Source organism: Haematobia irritans, chromosome 2 (genome assembly GCF_050003625.1).
Source record: "Haematobia irritans isolate KBUSLIRL chromosome 2, ASM5000362v1, whole genome shotgun sequence".
Classification (NCBI taxonomy): Eukaryota; Metazoa; Arthropoda; class Insecta; order Diptera; family Muscidae; genus Haematobia; species Haematobia irritans.
In genome coordinates this window covers 195882299-195906426 of record NC_134398.1, presented here as the reverse complement: position 1 = coordinate 195906426, position 24128 = coordinate 195882299, and the positions used below count along the sequence as shown (strand labels likewise).

Below are 24128 nucleotides of genomic sequence, written 5' to 3'. Positions count from 1 at the left end.
TTTTCTATTTTCTATAATTGCATTCGCAAGTCGTATCACAACTAATAGCATTTTGTCTTCTAAATTACTTTGCGTTTTTTTTTTTTTTTTTTTTTTTGTATACTGTAGTAAAAAATGTTGATGTGAGACATCATAGAATTGTGAATGATACCGACGACACACAAATGAAAATGTGTATGCGACATCGGTATTCATCAAATGCAATTTAATTTATCTCAATTGTGTTCGACAAAAAAATTAAATCCATGGAGATTCCAAGGAGGAAGAGTCTCGAGAATAACCATCATCATAGAAGATGACAACCATCGGATATGCCTTAGGGGTGTAGTATGAAGCATAGAGAAATACCCATACCAATTTCATATGAAACGCTCACATAAATTTCCATGAACTTCAATGAATTACAATGTCTTAGATGAAAACATCAACAGACATAAAGACAAGACAGACACAATATGTCAGCTAGCTTTCGAGAAAGATAAATATAAGGGAATGCAAAATATATTTGGTGTTATTTTCTGGCAAATTTTTTGGGGATACAAAATGATTGAGGAATTACTATTGACATAAGATATATTTCATTCTCGCAACAAAGGTTGAATAGTGCTAAGGTAATGGACTTTTACTTCAGGTTAGTAGTATTTAAGCAGTCCATGTCCTTCTTCTACAGAAAAGGTCATAAATCCTAAGATTTGGGACAAGACAAGCATCCAATCAACATGAAACATGGAAAAAGACTGATTATTTTGTTTTCTTATATGCCATCCATCAGCATCTACAATAACTACACACTCTCTTATAGATTACTTCGCGTCAGTCTAGTATACATTGTAACATGTCAGGTTACTGCGAGTTTTTCATCACTGACTACGAGAGTAAAAATCTTGATGGAGAGGAACTCATGATGATCTCTGTTAATCTCATTAGTAATCAAGTTGAATGTTATGCACTACTGAAAAAGAGAGTAGAAATCTTTATGGAGAGGAACTCATGAGGATCTCTGTTAATCTCATTAGTAATCAAGTTGAATGTTATGCACTACTGAAAAAGAGAGTAGAAATCTTGATAGGGAGGAACTCATGATGACTTCTGTTAATCTCATTATTTATAAAAGATTTTCAACACAAAGTAAGAGAGTAGAAATGCTTAATTTCTCCACTAATTTCTACGAACATAAGCTCTTCAATACAGTAACAATTGCCTGGATTTTATGTGAATGTTATTACAACCATTTTTGTTCAGTTATCTTGATAGAGAATAACCCATATTGATCTCTGTTTATCTCATTATTTATCTAAATAAAAGATTTTCAACACTGAGTGAGAGAGTAGCAATACTCAATTTCTCCCCTTATTTCTAGGCTCTCTGATTTAGTAAGAATCTTTATGTGAAGGTATTAAAAAAAATATACGGCAATAACTTAGTTGGATTATCTTAATGAAGAGGATCTCATATTGATCTCTATCAATCGCATTAGTTATTTAAATAAAAGATTTTCAGTACTATGTGAAAGAGTAGATTTTTTCTCCCCTTTATTGCTTCGAACCAAAAATGTAACTACGACATCCCTAACAACCACCGGCAATTGTTGAAAGCAAGAGAAAAAAAAACGAAATCAACAACACCAAATGGATCAAATTTATTAAGGCAACAAATTTTTAATTAAACTAATTAAGTAGACTGAATTGTTATGTTGAATGTGTTGTTTTTTCCTAGGGCATTATTTTTTTCTGTTCCACTGACAAACATTTATTATGGCAACTTACCTTGTAGTAATAAAATTGAGCATAAAAGCAATACCGCACTGTTGAAAAACATCTTGATGATGATGATGGTGGTGGTGGTAGTGATGGAAGCAGGAAAAGAAGGACTTTTATATATACACTTTTTAATGGTGACAAAAATTTAATTTCGTTTGAGTTTTGTTTTTTCTTTTTTTTTTTGCTCTCCCAAATGAAGTAGATGCAATAAAAATTCGTTGTTTTGTTATTTTTGTTTTACGATTGTTATTGAGTAAATATCATTGAAGAATCCTTAATGTTGCTTATAATAAATTTTTTGTTAAGAAATTGTCATCTGTAATGAAAACAAAAAAGACAGGAATTAAAAAATAAATTAAATATGTTTTCATTGTAAATATTTAAAAATATAATATGTTAATTAATTGTAAGTAAAGAATTTGATATACTTAAATTCTTTAATATAGCTCTTCAGAAATATATAAAATATAAAATATTTATATAAAAATAAAATGGAAGTTTCTGTAGTACAATATAGTAATGTTCCTTCGGTTTTCTTAGACGGTGGTAATTTAAATACAAAATTTTTTCGTTAGTCTGATATCAAGTCCGGCCATTTTTTTACGGCCAAATTTTGATTTAAAAAAAGTATATAATTTTTATTGTAATTTTTTCTATTAAATTTTGGATACCAATTTTTGAAATTTGTGGCCTTTTTAAATCATATTTCTATGAAGTAAGACAAAAAGTCCTTAGAGTAAAGAAACAAATTTAACGAAATAATCTGAGATAGTCTATATTTGGATTAAAAAATAAATAGTTTCAACAGCTCTTAAAATATACGTCCCCGAAATGTTATAGCCTATTTCCATTTATTCTTATCCTTGTCATATAATACATAAATAGAAAACCATAGCAATTGAAACATCAATACCTTTCACCATTTATACAATAGTAAATTTAAATATCATTTGCTACATAATGCCATGTCTATTGTATACAGTTAATTGAGTTTCATCTTTGTATACAATCATTTAAATCCCCATATATATTCGTAAAAATTTCGTAATAATACTACTAATAGAGACAGTAATTACGAATCACCTGTATGGGGGCTTGACCTAAGCTCATACATTCGTTTTGAGTACACATATGTCAATTCTAATTAGCATGGAATTAAAATCCTATTTATGTCTAAACAACATCATGTAATTAGTGTGTATAATACCACCCATACACATATGGCAAATACACACTTGCAAAATATATAAAGAAACATAAGTTACAAATTCAATGGAATTTAAATGTCCAATTATGAACTCGTTTGCAACATAACATAGGCATTTGTTGTTATCTTTTAAATCCAGAACACTGTTAGGGATTGCTCCGACCAGACTAAGTCAACGAAATATAAACCTAAAATAACGTAACAATTTCTAAAAGACATTAAATTTTTAGATAATTTCCTATATATTTGCCAAAATTTCCTATAAAAATTAAATTTTGAAAAAATTTCCTATAGAAATGAAATTTTGACAAAATTTCCTTTAGATATGAATTTTAGAAATAATTCCTATAAAAATGAAATTTTGAAAAAATTTCCTATAAAATTTAAATTTTTGAGCAAATTTCCTATAGAAATTACATTTTGAGAAAATTTTCTATAGAAACAAATATTTGAGATCATTTCCTATAGATATAAAATCTTGACAAAACTTCCTATAGAAGTGAAATTTTGACAAAATTTCCTATAAAAATTAAATTTTTACAAAATTTCCTATAAAAATGAATTTTTGACAAAATTGCCTATAAAAATGAAATTTTGACAAAATATCCTACAGAAATGAATTTTAAGCAAATTTGCTATAGAAATGATATTTTGACAAAATTTCTTATGGAAATGAAATTGTGACAAACTTTCCTATCGAAATGAAATTTTGACAAAAATTTTCTATACCCATGTTAAAATTGGGGGATCTAATTAGATATGATTATATCTCAAAATTGGCCACTTTAGATCTGAGCAGATTTATATAGACATGATGAGACAGAATTAGATTCAATTATATATAATTTCATACCTGAGTTGGTCTAACATCAGATCCAACTTTATATAGGAATAGATAAAATTATACCTAAGACATTAGATCTAGGCCAATATTGAGATCCGATCAGATCTAATTCCATAGTAATTAGATATGATTAGATCTTACAATTTTTCGGATCCACTCATATCTAATCGCATCAAATTAGATTTCTAAATTTTTACTCGGGTAGTAATGAAATCTCTAGATAGGAAATTTTAAGAAAATTTGCTATAGAAATGATATGTTGATAAAATTTCTTATAGAAATGAAATTATGACAAACGGAAATATAAACCTAAAATAACGTTACAAATTTTCCTATAGAAATTAAATTTTAAGAAAACTTCTTATATACATGAAATTTTGAAAAAAATTCTATAGAAATTAAATTCTAAGAACATTTCCTATAGAAATGACATTTTGAGAAAATTTGCTATAAAAATGAATTTTTGAGAAAGTTTTCTATAAAAATGAAATTTTGAGAAAATTTGCTACAAAAATGAAAGTTTCAGAAAATTTGCAATAGAAATTAATTTTGAAAAAATTTTTCTATAAAAAAGAAATTTTGATAAAAGTTACTACAGAAATGAAATTTGCAAAATTTCCTATAAAAATGAAATTTAAAAAAAAAATCCTATAGAAATGAAATTTTGACAGAATTTTCTATGAATATGAATTTTTGAAAAAATAGATATGAAATTTTAACAAAATTTCTTATAGAAAACAAATTTTGACAAAATTTCCTATAAGAATGAATTTTTGAAATGAAATGAAATTTTGACAAAATATCTTATAGAACAAAATTGCCTATAGACATGAAATTTTGAGAAAATGATAGCTTGAGAAGATTTACTATATAAATGAAATTTTAAGAAAATTTCCTATAGAAATGAAATTTTGATAGAATTTCCTATAAATATGAAATTTTGACAGAATTTCCTATGAATATGAATTTTTGAGAACATTTCCTTTAGATATGAAATTTTTAGAAAATTTCCTATTGAAATAAAATTTTGACAAAATTTCCTATAGAAATAAAATTTTGACAAAATTTCTTATAGAAATGAAATTTTAACAAAATTTCTTATAGAAAAGAAATTTTGACAAAATTTCCTATAGTAATGAAATTTTGACAAAAATTTCCTATAGAAATGAAATTTTGACAAAATTTCTTATAGAAATGAAATTTTAAAAAAATTTCTTATACCAAAATTTCTATAGAAATGAAATTTTGACAAAATTTTCTTTAAAAATGAAATTTTGACAAAATTTCCTATAGAAATTAAATTTTTAAAAAATCCCTAAATAAATGAAATTTTATCAAAATTCTCTATGGAAATGAAATTTTGACAAAATTCTCTTTAGAAATTAAATGTTGACAAAATTTCCTATAGGAATGAAATGTTGACAAAAATTTCCTATAGAAATGAAACTTTGACAAAGATTTCCTATAGAAATGAGTTTTTGGAAAAATTTCTTTTAGAAATAAAATTTTAACAAAATTTCTATAAAAATTAAATTTTGACAAAATTTTCTATAGAAATGAAATTTTGACAAAATTTCCTATAGAAATGAAATTTTGAAAAAATCCCTATATAAATGAAATTTTTTCAAAATTCTCTATGGAAATGAAATTTTGACAAAATTCTCTATAGAAATTAAATGTTGACCAAATTTCTTATATTGTCCAAATATTTCCTTTAGAAATTTTTACAAAATTTTACAAAATTTACAAAAATTGGGAATGAATTTTTGAGAAAATTTCTTTTACAAATAAAATTTTAACAAAATTTCTATAAAAATTAAATTTTGACAAAATTTTCTATAGAAATGAAATTTTGACAAAATTTCTTATAGAAATGAAATTTTGAAAAAATCCCTATATAAATGAAATTTTATCAAAATTCTCTATGGAAATGAAATTTTGACAAAATTCTCTATAGAAATTAAATGTTGACCAAATTTCTTATATTGTCCAAATATTTCCTTTAGAAATTTTTACAAAATTTTACAAAATTTACAAAAATTAGGAATCAATTTTCGAGAAAATTTCCTTTACAAATGAAATTTTAACAAAATTTCTATAAAAATTAAATTTTGACAAAATTTTCTATAGAAATGAAATTTTGACAAAATTTCCTATAGAAATGAAATTTTGAAAAAATCCCTATATAAATGAAATTTTATCAAAATTCTCTATGGAAATGAAATTTTGACAAAATTCTCTATAGAAATTAAATGTTGACCAAATTTCTTATATTGTCCAAATATTTCCTTTAGAAATTTTTACAAAATTTTACAAAATTTACAAAAATTGGGAATGAATTTTTGGAAAAATTTCTTTTAGAAATAAAATTTTAACAAAATTTCTATAAAAATTAAATTTTGACAAAATTTTCTATAGAAATGAAATTTTGACAAAATTTCCTATAGAAATGAAATTTTGAAAAAATCCATATATAAATGAAATTTTTTCAAAATTCTCTATGGAAATGAAATTTTGACAAAATTCTCTATAGAAATTAAATGTTGACCAAATTTCTTATATTGTCCAAATATTTCCTTTAGAAATTTTTACAAAATTTTACAAAATTTACAAAAATTGGGAATGAATTTTTGAGAAAATTTCTTTTACAAATAAAATTTTAACAAAATTTCTATAAAAATTAAATTATGACAAAATTTTCTATAGAAATGAAATTTTGACAAAATTTCTTATAGAAATGAAATTTTGAAAAAATCCCTATATAAATGAAATTTTATCAAAATTCTCTATGGAAATGAAATTTTGACAAAATTCTCTATAGAAATTAAATGTTGACCAAATTTCTTATATTGTCCAAATATTTCCTTTAGAAATTTTTACAAAATTTTACAAAATTTACAAAAATTAGGAATCAATTTTTGAGAAAATTTCCTTTACAAATTTCTATTGAAATGAAATTTTGACAAAATTTTCTATAGAAAATTGACCAAATTTCTTAAATAGTCCAAAAATTTCCTTTAGAAATTTTTACAAAATTTTACAAAATTTACAAAATTTAGGAATGAATTTTTGAGAAAATTTCCTATAGAAATGAAACATTTCCTATAGAAATGAATATTTCAGAAAATTTCCTTTACAAATGAAATTTTAACAAAATTTCTATAGAAATGAAATTTTTACAAAATGTTCTATAAAAATGAAACTTTGACAAAATTTACTATAGAAATGAAATTTTGAAAAAAATCCCTATATAAATGACATTTTATCAAAATTTTCTATGGAAATGAAATTTTGACTAAATTCTCTATAGAAATGAAATTGTGACTAAATTCTCTATAGAAATTAAATGTTGACCCAATTTCTTATATTGTCCAAATATTTCCTTTAGAAATTTTTACAAAATTTACAAAAATTAGGAATGAATTTTTGAGAAAATTTCCTTTACAAATGAAATTTTAACAAAATTTCTATTGAAATGAAATTTTGACAAAATTTCCTATAGAAATGAAGTTTTATCAAAATATATATGAAGTTTTATCAAAATTCTTTATGGAAATGAAATTTTGACAAAATTCTCTATAGAAATTAAATGTTGACCAAATTTCTTAAATAGTCCAAAAATTTCCTTTAGAAATATTTACAAAATTTTACAAAATTTACAAAATTTAGGAATGAATTTTTGAGAAAATTTCCTTTACAAATGTAACTTAAAAAAAAAAAATCTATAGAAATGAAATTTCGACAAAATTTTCGATAGAAATTAAATGTTGAACAAATTTCTTAAATTGTCCAAAAATGTCCTTTAGAAATTTTTTAAAATTTTTTTATAGAAATTAAATTTTAACAAAATTTTCTTTGGATATGAAATTTTGAGAAAATTTCCTAAAGGAACTTAATGTCGATCTGCCTTAAGACAAACAACACCCATGAGCCTTTGCCAATCGTTAAGCTTGTTTACCGTAATGTTTTATGGCCACATGGTAATTGGCACAACCTTACATCGTCTCAGAATTTCACCTGTATCACAAATCTCCCATCGCATATGCTACATATTTCGTATCACCCAACGTTTGCAATACCACATACGCAAATGTGATAAACTGTAGTTTGTTCATCATTCCAATTATCTCACACGCAGTGAGTAATCGTTGTCAAATTTTTCCATTTTGGAATTTTTCACTCGTCGAACAATGAACAGGTGTTTGTGTTGCGCTTCAATGCTTGGTAATTAAGCGACGATACAAATGTAAATCATCCGTTTCATCAATTCCATGACATCTACATGCAAAGAATAGCAAATAGAATAGGATACGCAATGACTGTGTTGTTGTTGCTGTTTTTTTTTTTGTATTTACTGCTCTCTCGTTGTTATTTTTGTTTTTGTATTCTAATGGTAAATTGGCGTTAGAGAGCGTATGTTTTTGTATGTGAAATTTATATTCTAAAATGTGTTTATCTCAATATGTATTGTGTGTATTAGTGATGAGTGTATCTTTATGTATTTATGTATGTATGTGATACCATCATCGTTTGTATCGGTCATATGTCAGTCAGTCATTTAGTTAGGGGGGGGGAACTACGTTAAATTGATTTAGTGAAACGTAAAAATACAACAATGATAATTGATTTACTCGATATAGTAGAAGCATTTTCATGAGATGCATGAATGCATTTCAATTGAAGGGCAATGGAATGAACATATGATGAATATTTTTGGAATTGTTGCACATGTTTTGGGCTATAAATTTTGTCACCTGTTCTTTGCTAGAGAATCTATGAGAATAATGGTATACATGTACGTATATAGAGTGTGGATAAATGGAATTATTTATATCTATGCATGTTAGCTCTCCATTGATGTGAAAGCGTATTAGATAACTGCTCACCGCAACATTTAAAACTATCAATGAACAATTTAAAGTGAAAATGTTTTGCTTTAAATTAAATTTTTATACAATTAGTGGAGAGTGAAAACTAGTTTGTTATAGGTGTAAAATTAACCGATCCCTTTCATAGTTACGAAATAAATCATACGAATGATTAAAAAAAAACAACGAAAGCAAAAAAAAATAAATAAATAAATAAATAATCTAAAAAAATAAAATAAAATAAATACAAAGTAACGAGTATATATGTACAAAATTTTGCAAGGCCGAATATTAAGTACCCAACACTATGAAACACATGTAATATTGTTTAATATAATAAATACATATATTTAATATTTAACACAATAAATTAATATAATATATAGATAAGTGGCAGGGCCGAATCTTAAATACCCAACACTATGAAACACATGTAATATTTTTTAATATAACAAATAGATATAGATAATTAAAAAAGTCAAAAGAGAATGGTAATAGTTTTATGAAATTTAATTTTAGTTTAATTTATAATCATTCAATTCATTTTTTTTTTATTTGACTTAAAATTTCTTTTTTTTTAATTTTTGTAAGCTAATTAATATTTTTAATTTTGTTTAATTTGTTTTCTTTTTGTCTAATTATCAATCCATTTTTTTTTTTAATTTTAACTTGAATTTAAATTTTTTATTTATTTTAAGAAGAATTTTATGTTTGTATTTTATTTAATTTTTATTTTTAATTTCTTATTTTATTCTTAACTAATTTTTTAAAGAGTGAATGAATATTTCTATACACTTTGGAACAGGGTATTATAAGTTAGTGCACATCTCTGCAACACCCAGAAGGAGACGAGATAGACACATGGTGTCTTTGGCAAAAATGCTTAGGGTGGGTTCCTGAGTCGATATAGCCATGTTCGTCTGTCCGTGACCACATTTTTGTAATCAAAGTCTAGGTCGCAGTTTTTGGCAAATTTGGCAAATTTGGCAGAAGTATGTGTTTTGGGTCAGAATAGAATCCTATTGATTTTGGAAGAAATTGGTTCAGATTTAGATATAGCTCCCAAATATATCTTTCTCCCGATATGCACTTATATGGGCCCAGAAGCCACAGTTTTACCCTGATTTTGCTCAAGAAGAACAGTTGGTACTGTAGTCTAGGGTGCCAAATTTGATTGAAATCGGTTCAGATTTAGATACAGCTCGCATATATATATCATTCGCCTGATTTACACTCATATGATCACAGTGGCAAATCTTTAACTCAGATTTACTTGAAATTTTGCACAGGAAGTATAATTAATATTCAGTCTGTCCATACCAAATTTGGTTGATATCGGTTCAGATTTAGATATAACTCCCATATATAGCTTTCGCCCGATTTACACTTATATGACCATAGAGGGCAAGTTTTTACTCCGATTTAGTTGAAATTTTGCACAGGGAGTAGAATTAGCTTTGTTGCTATGCGTGCCAAATTTTGTTGAAATCGGTTCAGATTTAGATATAGCTCCCATATATATGGTTTCGACATAACCAACCAACCAACATTTTCCTTGTAAAATCGCCACTGCTTAGTCGAAAAATTGTAAAAATGATTCCAATTTTCCTATACTTCTAAAACATATCTATCGACCAATGAATCATAAATACACTTTTGCGAAGTTGCTTCAAAATTGGTTCAGATTTAAATGTTTCGACCAATGAATCATAAATACACTTTTGCGAAGTTGCTTCAAAATTGGTTCAGATTTAAATGTTTCCCATTTTTTTTAAACAAAATTGTGTTCCACCCCAGGGCATTAACCGACTTAAACTTTAAGTCAATAGATTTTCTAAGAAGGCTTAAATACATTGTCCACTAAGAAGCCTTAAATATATTGTCGGATCCAATTTAAATGTATATATGGGAATATAAACCTTTGTATATATAGCACCCAACAAATTTGAAGAATTTCAGAAGGTATCGAAAATGTAGATTCATAAAGTGGTGCAGGGTATAATCATTCAAATCCTTTTGTCAAATTTGACTTGAAATTAATTTTTGTATATTATTTTTAATTTATTTATTTTTTTAATTTTCTTTAAAAACATCTCCTCATATAATCCATATGGACTATCATAAATAGTTTATTTATAAAATGACAAATAGTTATGCTCAATTTTTAAAGCAAAACTTATGAACTTTTTTTGTGAAATTTAAATTTTCTTATTTTAAAGAAAATGGAATTTAATATTGTGTATAAATCCCCGCTGAAGGCTTTTTTGTAGGGCTCCTTCTTTGCTATTCCGTTTCCCCATATATCCCAACATCTTGGTAGCCTTTTACTTTACATTTTTGGACATTCCTAAAGTAAAACTTATCTCTAGCTCAAATATAGTATGTAATATTTATTTTGCTTATCGAACATTCTCATCATTCAATAAAACTTATATATACAATTTATATATTCATTTTGTAGTCTTAATCATAACTACCCAACAATTTCAATATGTCAAAAATAAATTTTGAATCTTTAAGATAAAAATAGAACAAGGAAATTTACATGAATTACATTGCCCTATTCAGTTTTCTACAACATTGACCTACTTTCACGGACACATTTCTCTATACATGTAAAAAAATTGCCTTTTCTGTATTTTACAAAATATATACATTTTTATATAAATGAAAGAAGAAGAAATAGAAATGAATTGAAATTCATATCTCATAAATATTACCAAGACTACTTTGCAAAAATTGATTTTCTATGGTCATATTGTATTAAGTGAAATTGCCAAAGTAATAGAAAGACATCGAAAACTGCTACTATTTAGAAAATCTTTATCCATTTATCTTTCTGTTTCCCCCCTAAACAAAAAAAAAACACTTTAAGGCCATCACCTTCTACACCATGGGAAGTATCATTGCTACCTAAAACTCAAAACCAACGTCAATGTATTTTGACCCCCAAAGAAATTGAAGAAACCATGGAACCGATGGAAGTTTTTCCTTTGCTTAGTTTTTAATAAATGTTCATTTAGAACACAAATTTGTTGAAGTGTTAAAAAATATACATTAAATACGTAAAATACTATTAGCTCTTCTATCCCTCCACATATGACACGTTAAGCATTACTCAGACTAAAAAGTAAGAATGTGTGTCTGCGTGTGTAAATAGTCACCCTTTTGAGTTTCTTTTTGGGGTAGAGGAGTATATATCAATGGTCATTCAATATGTAACCTCTTAAACCAGGTTAAAGGGTTATTGCAAATTGACAACAATACTAAATAGTAAGCGATACTATGGAGTTTAATTTTAATTTTATTTATTTATTAAATCACAATCAATTAATTTTTTTGTACGCTTTACTTGAATTGCAATTTTTGAATATGAATTTTCGGTCACATAAAATGTACATAGTCTTGATAAAAGTAAAATTCTAAGAGGATGTAAATAATTCCGTCTATCTGTCTTTTGATATCACTCTATAGGCTTAACTAAATAAGCTTTTCTAAAATTTAGCACAACATTTTTCTCTGTCTGCAAGCTGGTACAGTACAGTGATCCTGAACTGGTTTTGAACCCATAGAAAGTTGTCTCAGTAAACATGAGCCAAGAGTAAGTGTTCGCTCGTAGCCATTTTTATTTTTGGAGCATCGAAGCCACGGTTGCCACTCGAGGCAAAAATTATCTACTAAAATTTGGTAGAGAATGTTACAACATTTTATTTCTATAGAATATTTTGTCAAAATTTTTTTTTTCTATAGAAAATTTTTTCAAAAATGTATTTCTGTAGAATATTTTGTAAACATTTTATTTCTATTGAAAATTTTGTAAAAATTTTATTTCTATAGAAAATTTTGTTAAAATTTTATTTCTATAGAAAACTTTGTTAAAATTTATATTTCTATATTTTCGTTCTATAGAAATGTTTGTAAAATTGTATTTCTATAAAAATTTTTTTCAAAATTTTATTTCTATAGCATACATTGTCAAAATTTTATTTCTATAGAAAATTTTGTCAACATTTTATTTATATTGAAAATTTGGTCAACATTTTATTTCTATAGATAATTTTGTCAAGATTTTATATCTATAGAAAATTTTGTCAAAATTTTATATCTATAGAAAATTTTGTCAAAATTTTATTTCTATAGTATATTTTGTCAAAATTTTATATCTATATTTTCGTTCTTTAGAAAATTTTGTCAGAATTTTATTTCTATAGAAAATTTTGTCAAAATCTTATTTCTATAGAAAAAATTTTCAATATTTTATATCCATAGAAAATTTTGTTAAAATTTTAGTTCTACATTTTCGTTCCATAGAAAATTTTGTCAAAATTTCATTTCTATAGAAAATTTTGTCACCATTTTATTTATATTGAAAATTTGGTCAACTTTTTATTTCCTAAGGAAATTTTGTCAACATTTTATTTCTATAGAAAATTTTGTCAAAATTTTATTTCTATAGATAATTTTGTCAAAATTTTATTTCTATAGAAAATTGTGTCAAAATTTTATATCTATAGAAAATTTTGTCAAAATTTTACTTCTATAGTACGTTTTGTCAAAATTTTATTTCTATAGTATGTTTTGTCAAAATTTTATATCTATATTTTCGTTCTTTAGAAAATTTTGTCAAAGTTTTATTTCTATAGAAAATATTGTCAAAATTTTATTTCTATAGAAAAATTTGTCAAAATGTTATTTCATTCGTTTTGTTTGTTATTGTTGGCTTCTCTTCAATCGTTATTGTTGTTTTTGATCTCAGCGTAAAGCCATGCATTGACTAAACTACAAGAGTAGCTTAGCCAACAGAGGAAAAGTATGCTTGTCAAATTTATTTGGGCACAGCCCTATAGACTGCAAGATGGTTGGATGTACAGCTGTTTCGGAATTACCACATTCCTCATCAATATCCTCTACTTGCAGCAAAACTATCAACCAATTATCAGAATAAATTCGGGTAATTCACTCAACCCAAAGTGAACTACACATGAACCTTCCGAAAAAGGGTTTGATAGTCGGCTACTGCCTAAACAAATTTGCAAGCATATCTCTTTTCCTTTGCCAAACTCAAATCATCGATTTGAATGTATATGGCTGGGTTTGTTTTTGAGCGTGCTTCCTCTATCTTCATTCATTGTAGTTCACTTTGGGTTGAGTGAATTACCCGAATTTATTCTGATAATTGGTTGATAGTTTTGCTGCAAGTAGAGGATATTGATGAGGAATGTGGTAATTCCGAAACAGCTGTACATCCAACCATCTTGCAGTCTATAGGGCTTTGCCCAAATAAATTTGACAAGCATACTTTTCCTCTGTTGGTTAAGCTACACTTGTAGTTTAGTCAATGCATGGCTTTAAGCTGAGATCAAAAACAACAATAAAAATTTTATTTCTATAGAAAAATTTTTCAAAATTTTATTTCCATAGAAAATTTTATTAAAATGTTATTTCTACATTTTTGTTTGTCAAAATTTTATTTCTATAGAAAATTTTGTCACCATTTTATTTATATTGAAAATTTTGTCAGCATTTTATTTCCATTGAAAAATTTTGCCAAAATGTTATTTTTATGGAAACTATTGTAAAAAGTTTATATCTATATAAAATGTTGTCAAAAAGTTATTTCTATGGAATATTTTGCCAAAATTTTATATCTATAGAAAATTTTATCAAAATTTTATATCAATAAAAAATTTTCAAAATTTTATTTCTACATTTTTGTTCCACAGAAAATTTTGTCAACATTTTATTTATATTGAAAATTTTGCCAACATTTAATTTCTACATTTTCGTTCTATAGAAACTTTTGTCAACATATTATTTCTATTGAACATATTGTCAAAATTTCATTTCTACAGAAAATTTTGCCAAAATGTTATTTCTATAGAAAATTTGTCAAAATTTTATATCTATAGAAAATGTTGTCAAAATTTTATTTCTATAGAAAATTTTGTCAAAATTTTATTTCTATAGAAAATTTTGTTAAAATTGTATATCTGTAGAAAATTTGTCAAAATTTTATATCTATAGAAAATGTTGTCAAAATTTTATTTCTATAGAAACTTTTCTCAAAATTTTATGTCTATAGAGAACTTTCTCAAAATTTTATGTCTATTGAAAATTTTGTCAAAATTTTATTTCTATGGAAAATTTTGTCAAAATTTTATTTCTACAGAAAATGTTGTCAAAATTTTGTCAAAATTTCATTTGTACAGAAAATTTTGCCAAAATGTTATTTCTATGGAAAATTTTGTAAAGAGTTTATTTCTATAGAAAATTTTGTCAAGAAGTTATTTCTGTGGAATATTTTGTCAAAATTTTATATCTATAGTTTGTCAAAATTTAACTTCTACAGAAAATTTCGTCAAAATGTTATTTCTATAGAAAATTTTGTCAAAATTTTATATCTGTACAAAATTTTATATCTATAGAAAATTTTATTTCCATAGAAAATTCTGTTAAATTTTATTTCTACATTTTCGTTCCATAGAAAATTTTGTCACAATTTTATTTCTATAGAAAATTTTGTCAACATTTTATTTCTATAGAAAATTTTGTCCAAATTTTATTTCTATATAAAATTTTTTTAAAATTTTATTTCTACAGAAAATTTGTCAAAATTTTATTTCTATAGAAAATTTTGTCAAAATTTTATTTCCAATGAAAATTTTCTTAAAATTTTATTTCTATAGAAAATTTCGTCAAATTTTTATATCTATAGAAAGTTTTGTCAAAATTTTTATATCTATAAAAATTTTTGTCAAAATTTTATTTCTATAGAAAATTTTGTCAAAACTTTATTTTTATAGAAAATTTTGTCAAAATTTTATTTCTATAGAAAATTTTGTCAAAATTTTACTTTTACAGAAAATTTTGTCAAAATTTTAATTTTTTAGAAAATTTTGTCAAAATTTTATTTTTATAAAAAATTTTGTCAAAATTTTAATTTTGTAAAAAATTTTGTGAAAATTTTATTTCTATAGAAAATTTTGTCAAAATTTTAGTTTTGTAAAAAATTTTGTGAACATTTTATTTCTATAGAAAATTTTGTCAAAATTTTATTTCAAGTTAAAATTTTGTCAAAACTTTATTTTTATAGCAAATTTTTTCAAAATTTTATTTTTATAAAAAATTTTGTGAAAATTTTATTTCTATAGAAAGTTTTGTCAAAAAGTTACTTCTATGGAATATTTTGTCAAAATTGTCGTTCTATAGAAAATTTTGTCAATGTTTTATTTCAATAGAAACTTTTGTTAAAATTTATTTCCAAAAAAAAAAAAAAAACATTGTTCTTATTTAAAACCCCTTTTTCCACCAACTACCCATTAGTTTATCTATTTTCCCTTTCAGTGTCCAATGTGCTGAGCTCAACTGGATAGAGCTGGACTGGACAGGAAACCCTACAACTATAATAATGACAATATTAGCACATAAAATGCATATGTTATGTTGGTGAATGGTAATGGATACAAAAAAAAAACAAAACTTTGGTTATAAACAAGTAAAGGGAAAATGAAGAAGGCTACAAGAAAAAAGAAAATAAGAAGCGAAAAAAAGAATACAAAAAAACTAGAATAGTAAAATATATAAACTCTTCCTCGACCATATAGTACAAACAGCTACTTAAGGGTCACACAAAAGTTCATGAAATAGAGTAAAATGGGAAAACAAATCGACAAAATATCCGTGGAACTGCGTACACTAAAAGTAATGTAGTAAATAAAATTTCTAAAATTTTTGGTAGACGAAAAATCGTAATATTATTGAAATTTTTCATTAGAATGAAGCCAACCAAACAATTTCATAAATACAACGAAAGTTTTCGAATTGTAGAGATGTTTTTAAGGAAATCTTTCATAAAATTAATGAACTGTTTCATTAGTTTTGATGAAAAGTTTTCATTCGGTTATTGAAAAAATTTATTTGTCTCAATTTTAATTGTGATAATTGTGCTTGTGATAGATTCACTTCATGAAAGGCTTGTGAAAAAGGGCTTCCATAACAATGTAATTGCCTCTAAAATGGCAATTTTCATCCAAAAAAAAAATGGTTTATTTTCAAGGTAAGGATTTTGAAAGTGTCATTCCCATCATATTTCCAAAATCCACTTTAATATCTGCCTTATAAAAAGGGATTTCAAATCCAATTTTAGTAGAATTTGAGCCCAATATGTATGAGCTATAAAGCTAACACAAAGATGAATTTCTATTGACTATATCTGATAATTCTCAGTGTATATGTCTACGTTTTAATGAAAAACGATTTCAAGCTTTATTTTATTTTCCTAGCAAGTCTTACTTTTAATCCACAACAAAATAGAACAAAAAGCAAAAAAAAAAACGACAACCACGACACGTTGAAATAAAACACCAAAGAGAAAAATGCCGAACCAAAAAGAAACCACTTCCATTTCATTTGAAATGTGGCACACAAAACAATTTAAATTTTACTGAGTTTCAAAATAGTTTCCTGAACATTTGCTTAAAATCATTCATTAAATATTCAATGAAAATAAATGCAAAACGGGAAAACCTATACAAGAAATGCTCACACACATACTCAATGGGGGGTGGGAAACCTTTTCACATGGCGCAAATTCAATTAAATTTCGAAATAAAATTTTAAATTTGTTGGTTTGGTTATTTTAACCAATACAAGAGAGCGCGATCGCCATCCGAAAAACAAAACCATATGGAAATTACTTAATAGTGATTGACAAGCAATTGATATCAATAAAAAAAAAGAAGTGAACAACACAGCTAAACCCAACACAAATAATTCGAAAAATGAATTGTGTTTTTTTTTTTACATAAAAATCATATTGACATGGTTCACTTTCAAATGATTGCCATGAATTACAGTTTGCCTCGATAAAAATTGATGACTTCAATTGGAGGAAAAACAAGAAACAGATCTGCGGCGAATGATCTCTATATTATTATATTTGCATGATGTCTATATGAAACCTGAGTAATAAACAACCCAGCAAAAAAATTTTGAAGTTCTTTCAAAAGCACAACTTTAAAAGCACTTCGAGAAGATTCACTACCAATGATGTTCTTTATTTTAACTACTCAGGAAGTTCTTTTAATTCAATTTTTTATAACTTGGTTTTTCATACTTTTAATGGGTAATTTTAACTTTTTTTGTTTCAAATAGCTTAAAAATAGAGTGAGAATTAATAAAATGGTACAAATCATTTAAATTTTGTAGAAAAAATGCTAAATTCAATGTGCAAAAATTGTGAATTTATGAAAATATTTGATGTCAAACGTTACCGATAAACGTTAGAATTCATTAAAAATTATAACAAATTATAAAAATTATTTATTTGACAAAACATTGAATTCGGATCACACCTAAAGAAGTGATGCAAATTCAGTGCAACGGCTGTTGACATGGAGGACTTCCGTTCTATGACAAGTCCATGTTAAATTCATCGCTTCTGCGTCACTTTTGCACCACTTCCGGAAATTTCTATAGAAATGAAAAATTTGAAAAAAAATTCTATGGAAATAAAATTTTGACAAAATTTTCTTTAGAAATAAAATTTTGACAAAATTTTCTATAGAAATAAATTTTGACAAAATTTTTTATAGAAATAAAGTTTTAATCACATTTTCTATAGAAATACAATTTTGACAAAATTTTCTTTTAAAATAAAAGTTTGACAAAATTATCTATAGAAATAAAGTTTTGACAAAATTTTCTATAGAAATAAAATTTTGACAAAATTTTCTATAGAAATAAAATTTTGACAAAATTTTCTTTGGAAATAAAATTTTGACAAAATGTTCTATAAAAATAAAATTTTGACAAAATTTTCTTTGGAAACAAAAATTTTGACAAACTTTTCTATAGAAATAAAACGTTGACAAAATTTTCTATAGAAACAAAATTTTTACAAAATTTTCTTTAGAAACAACAAAACAAAATTTTGACAAAATTTTCTAAAGAAATAAAACTTTGACAAAATTTTCTATAGAAAAAAAATTTTGACAAAATTCTCTTTAGAAATAAAATTTTGACAAAATTTTCTATAGAAATAAAATTTTGACAAAATTCTCTTTAGAAATAAAATTTTGTTAAAATTTTCTATAGAAAGAAAATTTTGAAAAAATTTTCTACAAAAATAAAATTTTAACAAAATTTTCTATAGAAATAAAATTTTGACAAAATTTTCTTTAGAAATAAAATTTTGACAAAATTTTCTATAGAAATAAAATTTTGACAAAATTTTCTATAGAAACGAAAAATTTAAAAAAAAAATTCTATAGAAATAAAATTTTCACAAAATTTTCTATAGAAATAAAATTTTAACAAAATTTTCTATAGAAATAAAATTTTGACAAAATTTTCTATAGAAACAAAATGTTGACAAATATTTCTATAGAAATAAAATTTTAACAAAATTTTCTATAGAAATAAAATTATGACAAAATTTACTATAGAAATAAAATTATGAACAAATTTTCTTTAGAAATAAAATTTTGACAAATTTTTCTATAGAAATAAAACTTTGACAAAATTTTCTACAGAAATAAAGTTTTGAAAAAATTTTCAATAGAAATAAAATTTTGACAAAATTTTCTGTACGAATAAAATTTTGACAAAATTTTCTATAGAATCAAAACTTCGACAAAATTTTCTTTGGAAATAAAAGTTTGACAAAATTTTCTATAGAATCAAAACTTGGACAAATTTTCTGTAGGAATAAAATTTTGACAAAATTTTCTATAGAAATAAAATTTTCAAAAAATTTTCTATAGAATCAAAACTTCGACAAAATTTTCTTTGGAAATAAAAGTTTGACAAAATTTTCTATAGAATCAAAACTTGGACAAAATTTTCTTTGGAAAAATTTTGAGTAAATTTTCTTTAGAAATAAAATTTTGACAAAATTTTCTATAGAAATAAAATTTTGACAAAATTTTCTATAGAAATAAAATTTTGACAAAATTTTCTATAGAAATGAAAAATTAAAAAAAAAATTCTATAGAAATAAAATTTAGGCAAAATTTTCTTTGGAAATAAAATTTTGACAAAAATTTTTATAGAAATAAGTTTTGACAACATTTTTTATAGAAATAAAATTTTGACAAAATTTTCTATAGAAATAAAATGTTGACAAAATTTTCTACCGAAATAAAGTTTTAATCACATTTTCTATAGAAATAAAATTTTGACAAAATTTTCTTTAAAAATAAAAGTTTGACGAAATTATCTATAGAAATAAAGTTTTGACAAAATTTTGTATAGAAATAAAGTTTTGACAAAATTTTGTATAGAAATAAAATTTGGACAAAATTTTCTATAGAAATAAAATTTTGACAAAATTTTCTTTAGAAATAAAATTTTGACAAAATGTTCTATAAAAATAAAATTTTGACAAAATTTTCTTTGGAAACAAACATTTTGACAAAAATTTTCTATAGAAATAAAACGTTGACAAAATTTTCTATAGAAATAAAATTTTGACAAAATTTTCTATAGAAATAAAATTTTGACAAAATTTTCTACAGAAATAAAGTTTTGACAAAATTTTTTGTAGCAAAAAAAATTTTGAGTAAATTTTCTTTAGAAATAAAATTTTGACAAAATTTTCTATAGAAGTAAAATTTTGACAAAATTTTCTATAGAAATGAAAAATTAAAAAAAAAATTCTATAGAAATAAAATTTAGACAAAATTTTCTTTGGAAATAAAATTTTGACAAAATTTTCTATAGAAATAAAAATTTGGAAAAATTTTCTATAAAAATAAAATTTTGACAAAATTTTCTATAGAAATAAAATTATGACAAAATTTTCTTTAGAAATAAAATTTTGACAAATTTTTCTATAGAAATAAAATTTTGACAAAATTTTCTACAGAAATAAAGTTTTGAAAAAATTTTCTATAGAAATAAAATTTTGACAAAATTTTCTGTAGAAATAAAATTTTGACAAAATTTTCTATAGAAATAAAATTTTCACAAAATTTTCTATAGAATCAAAACTTGGACAAAATTTTCTTTGGAAATAAAATTTTGACAAAATTTTCTATAGAAATAAAATTTTGACAACATTTTTACAAAATTTTCTATAGAAATAAATTTTTGACAAAATTTTCTATAGAAATAAAATTTTGACAAAATTTTCTATAGAAATAAAATTTTGACAAAATTTTCTATAGAAATAAAATTTTGACAAAATTTTCTATAAAAATAAAATTTTGACAAAATTTTCCATAGAAATAAAATTTTTACAAAAATTTTCTATAGAAATAAAATTTTGACAGAATTTTCTTTGGAGATAAAATTTTGACAACATTTTCTATAGAAATAAAATGTTGACAAAATTTTCTATAGAATAAAATATTTACAAAATTCGACATACTAATTAATATAAGTATATGGTCTTAAAATACAATTAAAAAAATATAAAATCGATTTTTCGAAATATTTCAAATAAATTGTTATGGTTGTGGGCATCCGCTAGTCTATTATTGTAGGAAAAATAAAATGTTTTTTTAATTGGAAGTTGTATTTCATTTACAGTCATACCGAACATTGATCGAACGAATAACACAACGGAAAGTAATTTGCGTAAAAACATGTTTAGTTACAAATATGTGAAGTGTTTAAAAAAAAATTTAGTTAAGCCGGAGTCGAGCAAAATTTTTACGACTCCGACTGCAGCGAAATCTTTCCAAAGATTTCCAATGGTATATAATTTTAACTAACACTCTGTTTTTGTTAGCAAAAAATGTTAACAAACTATAATTTTATGATCCTCCATCAATTAAGAAATCCATCAAAAATTTTATAGCCACAAGTCTTCACTATATTGGTTTTAGTTGACCATAAGAGATAAAAAAAAAACAAAAAATTACAAGACAAAGGCTCATAAACACCATACAAAACTTCAATAAATAAATAATTAAATTTAATTGATATCATTATCTTCCATCAAGTAAAAGACCTATAAGCGTTAATGTTTTCTCTTTCGCTTTGAAATGATGAACTGGATCACTCAAATGACCATAACTACACCATAAATGAAAATTTATTTCATCTCTCAAATGAATTGAAATGCTAACCTATTTGCATACTACTCCCTAAGCTTCCAGTTCGTTGGATGCCTTCAATCATTTTCTTTCACAAATGCCAAGAAATAAAACAGTATTCACTGTTCACAGTTCTGGGTGTTTAAATAAACAATAAGTATATGGTATGGAAAACGAGGTGGGGAAGGCGGAGGCGGAGGCAATAGTAAAAGGAGCGATATGTCTGCAACCTAATAACATCAACAACAGTAGCCAGCATTAATGGCCACCAGCAGGCTTTTGGAGCCACCAGGAGTCCTATCGACAACAAGTGGCCAACTCAGTACTCGAATGAGTAGTTGGCGCCATTGCAACCTATATTTCAATCGGAGCAAAAAAAAAAAAAATCTTTTGGTCCAACTTTCTTTCATTCCTATTCACTTCTATGTAATGGCAGCAAAGCAATGTTACTTCACTTTGGTTTTTTGGGTTTTATGAGTGAATTATGTTTTCCCTTCTTCTCCGTGTCGAGTAGTGGGCCCTGTGGTGCAATGAAATTGCAAAGAAGAATTATTTATTCGATTTTCAATGTTTTTTTTTTTTTTTTTTTTTTTGGAAATTTTTTGTTTTTTGTTTTATGTTCACATGTTATCTTATTTCATTTTATCATCTTGTTGAAGGTACGCATGGGGAGGATACTTAAAAAAGAAAATCTAAACAATTTTTAGGTATGACTATAAAAATACAAACATAAACACCAGATGCCAGCAATTTTAGAATTTATTTAAAACTTTGAAATTTCAAATAAAATATTTTATTTGAAATTGCAAACATAAAAAAACACGGGTTATTTTTTTTTTATTTCAATTATCTTATGTAGAGAATATGGGGAAACGTTACCAAATGTTGTATATACAAAAAATATTTTTATTTTCCTTAGCTGGATTTCAATATAAGGAAATGAGGTTGCCTAACCAATGAGATGTGAAAACCAGAGTACAGAATAAATAGGGTAGACATTTTTAAGGTTTTATTTGAAGGTAGTCAGTCTAACTGGTAATAACTTTTAAAAGAAATATGTATTGAAATATATATTTGATTTAAATATATATTATTTAAATATATATTATTTAAAAGAAATATATTTTAACCAAGTCTTAGGACATAAATTTAGAACAAATCGATCGCCAAACCTGTTTTCACACTGACTAAAGATATACTCCCTCTTTCTTCAATGTGACTGATATGTATTGCTCCCATCTTCAGGTTGCTATCATTTCTAAACCTCTTGCGTGACAGCTTTATTCTATTCCCTTATATCTTCATGTTGCATGAAATCTTGATTTTCTTATATTTCAAAATATTTATTATAGTTTTATTTTTTTATTTATTTATTTTTTTTTTTTTTGATTTTCTAATATACAAAATTCTTTTTATTGGGTTTTGTTTTTTGGCTGTTACTGTTTGAATGAGTTTTCATTACTTCAAATTGAAAATTCTCTGGAAATTCAAAATTTCTTTTCAAATTAAAATTTGTAATTATTCTATTCTCTGAAGAATCATCAACAAGTGGTAATTTCCACTGGCGTGGGTCAAAATTTCGTAGAGCCAGTGTGATCGTTTTTTTTTTTTGTTTTTTCGAGGCCATAATTTGTATCAAAGTTAGCAAACTCGAGTAATTCTAAATTGATTCTAAAATTTCATGTTATTTTGGATGTGTTTGCTTTTATATAGAATCTGAAAAAATATGTATCATACAAAAAAATAAAGCACTACATTTCGGAAGCAGATCATGGGCATTCCAACAGGACTCAATACCATTGCATTCAGCACCCGTGTCTGAAGAATGACTTAAAAATGAGGCTCCCCACTTCGTTTCTTCAGCGCAAAGGCCACCAAAATTTTTGGATTTCAATTCGTTGGACTTTTGTTCCTATCGCATTTGAAGAGTAAGGTTGGCACAAAAAAAATACCAAAGTGTCGATTAACCCAAGAGGGTTCTTTGTCGGAAATGGGCCCAAAGTACCACGGTGCCAATTTCGTGTGTGATGGCTTTGTCGGCCTTTTCGAGATCACTATTCGTGCCAAAGGTATCCAATCACGGATGCCACTCGCGCCAAGAATAATCTACCAAAACTTGAAGAAATTTTACTAAATTAAAAAAAAAAAAAATTTGAAGTTTTGGATCTAATTTAATCTCTTTTGCCAAATTTTATTTCTATAGAAACTTTTGCTAACATTTTCTATAGATGCAAAGATGTAATGGCTAATTTTTTCGCCATTTTGCCAAAATTTTATTTCTGATGAAAATTTTGCCAAGATTGTATTTCTATAGAAAATTTTGCCAAAATTTTATTTGTAGAGAAAATTTTACCAAAATTGTATTTCTGATGAAAAATTTTCCAAGATTGTATTTCTATAGAAAATTTT

The 24128-nt window shown here is 24.7% G+C and overlaps 1 protein-coding gene across 2 annotated transcripts in view; it reads right to left on the bottom strand.

Moving 5' to 3' along the window:
• The window catches only part of beat-IIIc (beaten path IIIc), a 418441-nt gene that overhangs the window by 315027 nt on the left and 79286 nt on the right, over window positions 1-24128 (bottom strand). For both annotated transcript variants that reach the window (XM_075297124.1, XM_075297125.1), the window contains exon 2: window positions 1767-2076. In XM_075297124.1, the coding sequence (XP_075153239.1) occupies window positions 1767-1818 (52 nt within the window). In that variant the 5' untranslated portion in view covers window positions 1819-2076. The remainder of the gene's footprint in view (window positions 1-1766; window positions 2077-24128) is intronic.